The sequence below is a fragment of the Paramisgurnus dabryanus genome, chromosome 23, assembly GCF_030506205.2.
Source record: "Paramisgurnus dabryanus chromosome 23, PD_genome_1.1, whole genome shotgun sequence".
Lineage (NCBI taxonomy): Eukaryota > Metazoa > Chordata > Actinopteri > Cypriniformes > Cobitidae > Paramisgurnus > Paramisgurnus dabryanus.
Genome location: NC_133359.1, coordinates 5,440,578 through 5,451,272, shown reverse-complemented (window position 1 = coordinate 5,451,272; position 10,695 = coordinate 5,440,578). Strand labels below are relative to the sequence as shown.

Genomic DNA, 10,695 nt, shown 5'->3' with positions numbered 1-10,695 from the left:
GGCTTCAGCCCTGAAGCTGCATCAATAAGACTAAATCACAATAAAACATAATATTTTCCAAGGCAATACCTAAAAACCATGTCCTCCATGGATGCACATTTACTGCCAAGATATTGGCTTTTAATAGAAATGTTTAATAGAAATGATTATCAGTTGATGTTAGTACAATAATCAATGCTCCATTTTTAAGAGACATCAAAAATGGCTTTTACATGCTGTGCTCATAATCTGGTGCAGTCTTTCATTTGCATGACTCTTGCATTGATTTTGGCTTTAATCAATCTTTTTGTTGTATGTTACTATAAAGCTCATAGCACATTTATTGAACCTTACTGTACAGCCTGAATTCTTGATATTTTATTAATTCCCCAGGAATAAACTTTTGTGTGAATGTTAACATGTATGATTACAAATGGCAATTTTGCTGCAGTACCAGTAATGGCCTGCTGGTGGCAGCAGTTAGTAACTTTGTTATTTTGTCACTTTTTTGACCAATGCAGTAATTCTTTCAGGTTATATAATTTCAAATATAGCACCTTTTAAAATGTTGATTTACTATACATTTCAGTTCCCTTATTTAATCTATATGCACACCGCTTTCTATTATTATTTTGGTGCCATTAAATGTGCTTTTGTTGGTCTAAACGCATATCTTGCGTGTTTTGGTATATGGATTTCTTTGTTTTTAGCGCCTATGGTTTTGAGCCATAAGGAGGCAGTAGTATTCTGTTGTGATGACGACATCCTTAAACTCCGTGCTGATTGGCCAATTTTCACTAGTCACAATTCCACACCTGTCGAATTTGGGTCATTTAACCATAACGATTGAATTGCGAGTGACGGTCTTATTATATGGTTGATATATTTGTATGCCATCAAATCCAATTTGCAGAATGGCATCAATGGCAGAGGCGGATCGGTTCATCTATTGTGTTGGCTATATGTGACTGACTGATAGGCACATTGCTTAGTTTGATCAGTGATCGATCGCTCGGTTGCTCTCCACGCGCGTTATCTACATGACAATTGGATCAACTGGATTCCGATACCAACTTTCAGATCGATGTTTGGGAATTTTACACGGACGGATGGATCTCCGTAACGGCTTCTTTCAGCACCTCGGTTAGTTCCTCTGAGGAAAGACTCGAACCATATGGCACACGCGCGGACAAATATCAGTTATCTTTTATTATTTTACATATTTTCGATGTAAGCTGAGGACTCATTTTTGACAAAGACGTCCCTGGACTGGATTAAACCTCATACATGAGGATTTGGGAAGAACTGGAATGATGATGATCACACGATACAGACCGGTATGCAATTTTCTTTCTATCAACAGTCATTATGTATTGAGTTATGTATGGTGATCATAAACAAAATTAAATGGAACTATTGCATTTAGTTGTGTTTGATTATGTATAAGTTACTCATACTGTTTCTGTTCTTTTTTCATCTATATTTTTAATTTCATGTTACGAAGTTGTTAGGAAAAACCAATTTCTGTTAGACAGTCACGTCCGAGAAAGACTGTGGTAATCTTGCTTTTTAACGACCAGGTTATTAAATCGATGTCGTTGTATATCATAGACGTAGCTTTAGTATTTAAACGCATTTGTTGGTCGTTATGAAGCGAGAGAATTTAGCAACTGTCTGACAGGATGTTTTGCGCATGCGCAGTTGTGTCAATGGAATGGTTCCACAGTTTCGATGAGATGAAGCCAAAAGATCATGAAATCAATATACTACTATCACTACAGAAATCATTTCTCATTTTTTACACCCGTGCGTACGTGCGTGAGTTCGAGAGAGAGAGAAAGAGAGAGAGAGAGAGAGAGAGGTGCAAAGCTGAATCTTTAAACCTGGGTGTATTAAAATATTGCTGGTGTAATAAACCAACATGAATATATGCATGAATAAATCATTTACATTTGTCATGAATATATAATTGTTTCATTAGATGAGTTTTTACTCATAAGAATGTGACCTCATGAATACATTTATTAGTCCTGAAAATCTTATTAAAAATTTAGGTTCTTAATTATTTATTTTTCATTTTTGGCATATAAATTATTGTCTCAGTGTTTTTGTTATACTGGCATCCCATGTGGATGCAAAATACGTTTTGTACTTAAACATGCTTGTGTCTTTCTCTCCTCTGGATGGTAGAAGAAAGCATTTGCCATTATGTAATAACAACCACTGGTAACAGATACAGTACATCTTACCTAAACTATCTATGTAGCACAGTACACACCTAGCTGCAACACTTCAAATTGAAGATCAACGTCTAACCATTATCTTCATGTTCTCACAGTATTTGGGGTGTTATGTTATATCAGGACAGGAAGAAGGGTAGGGTGGTGTCTAGGTCTAATGTTAGTCTGGATCAAACGTCTAGTGTTATTACTACAGATATGATAATTAGTCAAGCTTTGATTAAGATCTAATCTCACATTATACTTTATTTCCCTTTTAATCTATGATATAATGTATCTTTGTCACATTTATACATTTGATTTTCTAAAGAATCAAACTCATACTGTTCAAAATCTGCTGTCACAATGCTAGGCTTTAGGTGGTTAGCTGGTTTTTGCTATCATTTTTTTAAGGTTTTGTTGCAGATAGGGCTGTCACGATTATGAAATTTGTTAATTGACTAATAAATTGTGATGACGATTAATTGCCTGTTTTAGGGCTTTGATGATTGTGATAATTAATTGTTTGTTTTATTGCTTTGACATTTAATTTACATTTTTTTTGTTCATGAAATAATTTTCACCAATTTTTGTAATTATTTAAATTAAATATTTTGCATGGTTTACCTGGCAGTAAATATTAACACACATAACATATTTAAAATTAATTATTTAAAGAATATATCTTTCAAATACTGAAAATTCTTCATAAGAAATATAAAAATAAAATAACTGAAAATAAAAATGCTATAAAAAACTGACTATACCAGAACAGACCTTAAATAGTAGCCAATCCTACTATGGTCATATTAGTACTGCACCACGTCAATTGTGGCTGCAAAAAAATCAATTCCTTACAGATCCTTAAAAATATTACTTTCACTTCCTAAATTAGGAATTGCTGTTTTACAAATGTATGTTTATACCTGGCAGTTCATACTGCTTATCAAAGTTTTGCAGCATTTCTATAAATGCTGTTTTTGCCACTGTATTGAATGGCTTTGCAATGTATTGCATTACACTGTCAGTTAAGGAGCACCATCTGATATGGTCTCATTCATACAGGCGCTGCAGCTCCCTCGTGTTTTTTAAAGAGATGTGCAATCATTGCGGTGATCTGAAATCATTGTGATGAGGTCAAACAATCGCAATCATTCTGACAGCCCTAGTTGCAGAGTATTATTCATTTGTCGGTGTGTTGTGGGTGCTTGCTAGGTGGTTGTTAAAAGAGCCCACCCCCATGTTTCCTCTCATGATAATCCTCTCCTAGATGTACTTCGCATCCCTTATTCGATATTAAACAACGTGACCACTTTGAAATTTAATACAATTTAATTTAATTTATCATAAATTTGCATTATCAATCATATACTCATAAGTTTGGTTAAATCTCTAATACCGTCTCAGTCCCTAAACCTACACATAGTCCTGTCAGTATTTCAATAATAGATCATACAATTTCATGTCAAAGACTTTTGAGGGCAGCGGTGTAAAATAATGAAGTAATTGTGTAAAATAAGTGTTTATTTTATAATAGGAATTTTGAGACTCAATTTGAATTTAGAGCAATTAAATAATCGATTAATTAAGTTATTTTCTTTTCGATTAATCGACTAATTGGATAAAAACCTAAGTATTTACTCAATTCGAAGTTTCACTTCTTATAGCTAAATAAGGCACTAAATTACGATAAAGTGTGCTTTTAAAAGCGCAAAAGCCTCATACTACTACAGATTTTTACTCATATAACAATGAATGACAACTACTTAATCAATTATCGATTTTACAGATTAGTTGTTGCAGCCCTAATTTGATTTATTACTTAGCAGCATTTTGTATACTGTATATCTCTATTATTTTGCTCATTGACCACCCTGGTAATAAGTTATCTGCATCAGCATCTGTCACTGACAAACAGTCCCACACTATCTTTGCATGTCCTGGTTACATTTTGAGGGCAGCGGTGTAAAATAATGAAGTAATTGTGTAAAATAAGTGTTTATTTTATACTAGGAATTTTGAGACTCATTTTGAATTTAGAGCGATTAAATAATCGATTAATTAAGTGATTTTCTTTCGATTAATCGATTAATTTTGCTCAACGACCACCGTAGTATTAAGTTATCTGTATCAGCATCTGTCACTGACAAACAGTCCCACACTATCTTTGCATGTCCTGGTTACATTTTGAGGGCAGCGGTGTAAAATAATGAAGTAATTGTGTAAAATAAGTTTTTTTTTATACTAGGAATTTTGAGACTTATTTTTAATTTAGAGCGATTAAATAATCGATTAATTAAGTGATTTTTTTCTTCGATTAATCGACTAATTGGATAGAAACCTAAATATTTACTCAATTCGAATTTTCACTTTATTATAGCTAAATAAGGCACTAAATTACGATGTGGCATGTAGAAGTGTGCTTTTAAAAGCGCAAAATCTACACACTACTACAGATTTTTACTAATATAACAATGAATCACAACAAATTTCTTAATTATCGATTTTACAGATTAGTTGATGCAGCCCTAATTTTATTTATTACTAAGCAGCATTTTGTATGCTGTATATCTCTATTATTTTCCTCATCGACCACCCTGGTAATAAGTTATCTGCATCAGCATCTGTCACTGACAAACAGTTCCACACTTTCTTTGCATGTCCTGGTTACATTTTGAGGGCAGCGGTGTAAAATAATGAAGTAATTGTGTAAAATAAGTGTTTATTTTATACTAGGAATTTTGAGACTCATTTTGAATTTAGAGCGATTAAATAATCGATTAATTAAGTGATTTTCTTTTCGATTAATCGATTAATTTTGCTCAACGACCACCGTAGTATTAAGTTATCTGTATCAGCATCTGTCACTGACAAACAGTTCCACACTTTCTTTGCATGTCCTGGTTACATTTTGAGGGCAGCGGTGTAAAATAATGAAGTAATTGTGTAAAATAAGTGTTTATTTTATACTAGGAATTTTGAGACTCATTTTGAATTTAGAGCGATTAAATAATCGATTAATTAAGTGATTTTCTTTTCGATTAATCGATTAATTTTGCTCAACGACCACCGTAGTATTAAGTTATCTGTATCAGCATCTGTCACTGACAAACAGTCCCACACTATCTTTGCATGTCCTGGTTACATTTTGAGGGCAGCGGTGTAAAATAATGAAGTAATTGTGTAAAATAAGTTTTATTTTATACTAGGAATTTTGAGACTTATTTTTAATTTAGAGCGATTAAATAATCGATTAATTAAGTGATTTTTTTTTTCGATTAATCGACTAATTGGATAAAAACCTAAATATTTACTTAATTCGAATTTTCACTTTATTATAGCTAAATAAGGCACTAAATTACGATGTTGCGTGTAGAAGTGTTCTTTTAAAATTGCAAAAGCCTCACACTACTACAGATTTTTACTAATATAACAATGAATTTCTTAATTATCGATTTTATCGATTAGTTGTTGCTGCCCTAATTTAATTTATTACTTAGCAGCATTTTGTATACTGTATATCTGTATTATTTTGCTCATCATCCACCCTGGTATTAAGTTATCTGCATCAGCATCTGTCACTGACAAACAGTCCCACACTATCTTTTCATGTCCTTGTTACATACGTAGCCATTTTCCTTTCCACCTCCTCGCAGCTTCCCATCGGGTCCTGAATTTTCTTAAAATCCAACTGAATCAATCTCTGATTACCGTGCATCAGTCTGGCTCTCATCATTGTGTGTGATGTTTCATGCTAGTCATGTACTGGATCTATGTGACGTGTGTGTCGGCTTCTCATGCTCAACCCCCACCCTCATCTTCTATCACCATCTCTCTCTCTTCTTCTCTCTCGCCCCATCACACTCTCTGCCTCTCATCCACACACTCCGCCATACAGCAAACCTCTTACAAGGTCAATTCTGAGCAGAAACGGCAGCAGAGGCAGATCGCACATCCCGAGCGTGTGCATGTTTGCGCACGAATGGAAATGCTTTTTGTTTTATTGTGGCATTAAGCTGCGGTGGTTATTAAAAGCATGCCTGTGAACCGTGGAATCCCATGCAGGCGTCCCGCTGTCGGCGAGAAGCTTTTCGGATGTCCTGATCCCATGCAGAACCGGAGCTGTTATCGTACCCTACATGTGCTGTGACTCACTTTTGCTTCTATCCTCCACCTACAGCAAGGATGTAACGGCTTCTGTGTGATTGTACATCTTTTAATGCTCTGGGGACAGATTATGCTCTGAGAGTCTCTTTTTCTACTTTTCCCCTGTCTTCTGGTATTTCTTCTGCCGGATTTCCTCAGAGACCGGACACCAGCATGTCCTTGGCGTTCTGCGGCAACGAAAACAACACGGCCGCGTACAACGTGGATGCCGGCGTCCTCAACAACGGCTGCTTCCTGGACGCCCTCACGGTGGTGCCGCACGTCTTTCTGCTCTTCATCACCTTTCCTATACTCTTCATCGGTGAGTGTCAAAGTCAGGTGAGCACTTCTGCATGCTAGTTGTGCCTCAGTACTGAATTAATGGGAGGACTGAAGTCACAAGTAGACTTTACTAGTTAGTGTGTGCAAAAGGCAACATATTTAAAGCAGGTTTGTGTATTCATCCTTTTGTAAGCATGTAGCAGCATTCATTTTGAAAGGACCAGAGAGGCTATCAGAAATTATTCATACTCAAATCTCCAATGTGAATTTTCGACTCATTCATTACGAATTGATTTTCACTCAAGTTGTGATTGAGCCAGAAATGTGGTTTGGCCAACCACATAGAGAGATTAAGATATGGTTCCTCAACCCGCTCTGAGATGTTTTAATATAGACAAATGTGACCTTTGTTGTGAAACGAATCGAACGGGAGCAAAAGCTGTCGACCTTTCAGAGAGTCGAGTTACATGAACCTCTTTTTGACATACCTGAAAAGGTTGTGAGGGAGTAAGGTTATTTTATGTGTGGTACTCCAGAAAAAAAAAACTGTTTTAGCATCTCTAATATGTTCAGGATATTGAGGAAAAAATCTGGCCCTGAATAACAACTCTGACCTCCAGCCTTGTGTTCTGTATATGCCCAAAAAGTGAGCTACAAATCTTTGCATGTGGCTTCTCTACCAGGAATGATGATGTCTGGATAATAAATTTATTTCTCAAGGATAGTGTATACAGGGAGAAATGTGTGCAGTTCCTTCAAGCTATGTACAAATTATCAATCGTTGTACTGTAGGCTGGGGGAGTCAGAGCTCCAAGGTTCACATCCATCACAGTACCTGGCTACACTTCCCCGGACACAATCTCCGCTGGATCCTCACCTTCATCCTGCTCTTCGTCATCGTCTGTGAGATAGCTGAGGGCATTGTTTCTGATGGGTGAGATTTGTCTGTCTGTTTTTCCTCAGTCTATTGAAAAACACATTAATTTTGACTCAACTAAATGTTGCATAACTGGATGTTGCATTAAACCGGCCAATGAGAGCTGCTGTTTACGTGTGTCATGCTTCATATTGACAAAAACTATGAGACTGAGACATCAGATCTGTTCACTTACAGTAGTGGCCAACAGTGATAATTTGTACAATATTTGTGTTTAATTCCCGCTTAGGTTAGATTAAATCATCACAATGAGGTGTATGGTACAAAATGGACAAAAGGTTCATCTACTAGACAAAATAATTTGGCAAAAAGGCGAAACACAGCATATTAAGGAATCAAATATACAAAAAAAGGAATAGAAAATGAAAGCTCACCTGTGATAAGGCATAAATTGGCTACAATATCATCAATTTTATATGTTAATATTTGTTTATTCTCTTTTGTGGTAATACATTGTAGTTAATGTCCTGGGTTATGTCTTTATAAATTTAACACGTGTTGTGTGTAATTTTTTCCCATGCCTCCTTAAGTTCATCTCTAAGCTGCTCCAAACACACCAATGCAACATGCATACATCATTTTGCATGCATCTTCAAAAGATATTTGAATAAATATCAAAGATGTCAATTGTTCGATTTCAGTCTGTATCTTTGATGGCAAAACGTCTCAAGACTTTCAGTTTAAAATATTTTTTTAGTAATGCAATCTTATGTTCTCTCTTTCTCAGGTTTAACCAGTCAGTTCACCTGCATCTCTATATGCCATCTTGTTTGGCCTTCATGGCTGCCATCACATCGATAGTCTACTACCACAACATAGAGACCTCCAACTTTCCTAAACTACTGTTGAGTAAGTGTTCGTTTTATATTGCGGTCTGCTTGTGAGTTAGTGAATGTCTTCTCAATTGAGTTTTCTGTTATTTAGATGTGGCATGAAAAGTTGTGTCTTTTAATCCCAGTTTAACGAACGACATAAGTATAAAAACCTGTGATATGACATTAATAGCAATTTTAACAAGAAGTAGTTGACTTTTTATGAATGACAGGTGTGATACAGATAGTTTATTTCAGAATAGATTTGTTTGTTCCTGCATTGACAAATTCCATTAAAAAACATTTAAATGTTGTCAATTTATTGATGTAAACTATTTATCCCTATAGTCCTGGGTCTGTATTATTGAACATTGTAAGTGCAAAGAGTTGATCCTAGTGATAGACTTCTAAGTACATTTTTAGAAATGTAGGTGTTTCCCATAGAGTTAAAGAGAAGATCCTATTAAAGATAAAAGATATTCACAAAGCATCTTAAGCCTTAAAAGAGCTTTTAAGGTGAAAAGGTGTTAGGATTAGGGAGGCTTAAGAGTTTCTTTAGTAAAAGAGCAAATGGCCAAAAGATAAAGAGGAAGAAGAAATGTGTTTAATGACAATGGATGACAGTGAGCTAATACGATGCTACAGATAATCATGATCAGTGGCGGCCCGTGACTTCTTTTTCGAGGGCGCACCATGCGAAGCTCGTCACAACATTTATTTAACCCGTCATGTGTGTGGCTCGTCATTTCAAAATATGTGTTTGGCACGTCATGTAAACCAGGGCTCCAGACTGCTACCAAATGGTCGCATTTTGCCACCAAAATTTGAGAGTGTGCCACTGAATTTTACATCTAGTTGCACATGTGTGACCAGTAAATTTTACCTTTTTTTGTGATGTGACACTGAATTTAAAACAGCACATTGTACTTTCTGCATCTATCATCAAAGTATTTATTAGTAATACAGTGTATTACTTAGTAGAAAGGTGAATATTTGGTTAGCATGTTGATTTACGGTGTGTGCCCCTAAATTTTCTCGTTGCGCCCCTAAAATTTTCAGTTGGGGGCCACTGTGCTCCTAGTGAAAAAAGTTAGTCTGGAGCCCTGTAAACTTATGTGCATCATGCGTCATGTGAAAATACGTGTCTGCTGCAAATGCTTCAAAGGGGTTTATGATAAAAGAGATGCTCAGTTTGCCAGATACTCGCTTAATCTCATGTGTAATCAGAGTTTAGTGTAAAACCCCTTCGATGCGTGTGCAGGTGGCACGTATTTTTAAAACGACATGTGATGCACATATTTTGACATGAGGAGCAACACACATGACACATATTCCGAACACATATTTGGGATTCACGTCCCTCAGAAGAGAAATCACCAGCTGCCACTGATCATGATCGTGTTCATGACCCATGTCTCACAGTGCAGAAATGCCATGTTGCCAGAAATGAAAATAATCTTTAGATTAAAATATTTGGCAACTGTGCAGCGGTGATTATTTAGTCTGTCACAACAACAATAAGAAGAGTAATTACACAAACAACATTGTGTTGCAGTTCATTTTGTTTCACCTGGACATTTCCACCTTACAGGTTCAAAAAACTGTTGTCAGAGAAATTAATGGTACCCATTATAGAGGGTAGGCAGGAAATCAACAGCATGACAAGTAAATAAATAAATTAAAAATAATAAATATGTGGAGGGACTGCTGTATGGACTGCTTTTATACATTATTACATTATTATATGAAGTGTTGTGGAAAGTTACTTTTAAAAGTAGTGCATTACAATATTAAGGTAACTTATTGCGTTACTTATTTCTTTTCATGGAAAGTAAAGCTTCAGTTACTTTTTAGTTACTTTTCCGTTACTTTTTCTTGGCTGAGGCTTGATCTCTTTCAGGCCTTGCAGGTGTTTTTGTATACATTTAAATACATTTTGGGTTGTTTTTACACAGCTTTGCTCATTTACTGGGTTCTGGCATTCGTCACGAAAACAATCAAGTTCGCCAAGTACACAGAGCATGGCATTGGCCTGAGACAACTGCGGTTTGGGATCACTGGTTTATTGACCCTGCTGTATGGACTACTTTTGGCTGTGGAGATCAATGTCATCCTGAGAAGGGTAAGGGATCACAATATTGATATATATATGGGGCTGATACATACTGTAGCTTTGGATGTTACAAGAAAGTTTATAAGTTAATTTGGTCTGGTGCTCACCCAAAACCTAGTTGGTAATGCTGCACCCTTTACAGTGTTGGGTTGGTTGGGTCAAATATGGATAAACCCAACTGCTGAGTTATAAATAAACCTATGTTGT

The 10,695-nt window shown here is 35.8% G+C and overlaps 1 protein-coding gene across 4 annotated transcripts in view; it reads left to right on the top strand.

Moving 5' to 3' along the window:
* Positions 1-863: 863 nt before the first annotated feature.
* Positions 864-10,695, top strand: part of abcc8 (ATP-binding cassette, sub-family C (CFTR/MRP), member 8) — a 73,753-nt gene continuing 63,921 nt past the window's right edge. For 3 of the 4 annotated variants that reach the window (XM_065292212.2, XM_065292213.2, XM_065292211.2), the window contains exons 1-5: positions 864-1,316; positions 6,504-6,666; positions 7,419-7,560; positions 8,291-8,412; positions 10,331-10,497. In XM_065292212.2, coding sequence (XP_065148284.1) covers positions 1,290-1,316; positions 6,504-6,666; positions 7,419-7,560; positions 8,291-8,412; positions 10,331-10,497 — 621 coding nt within the window. In that variant the 5' untranslated portion in view covers positions 864-1,289. Of the gene's footprint in view, positions 1,317-6,503; positions 6,684-7,418; positions 7,561-8,290; positions 8,413-10,330; positions 10,498-10,695 lie in introns of those variants that run through there. The other variant, XM_073813306.1, reaches the window with a different exon arrangement.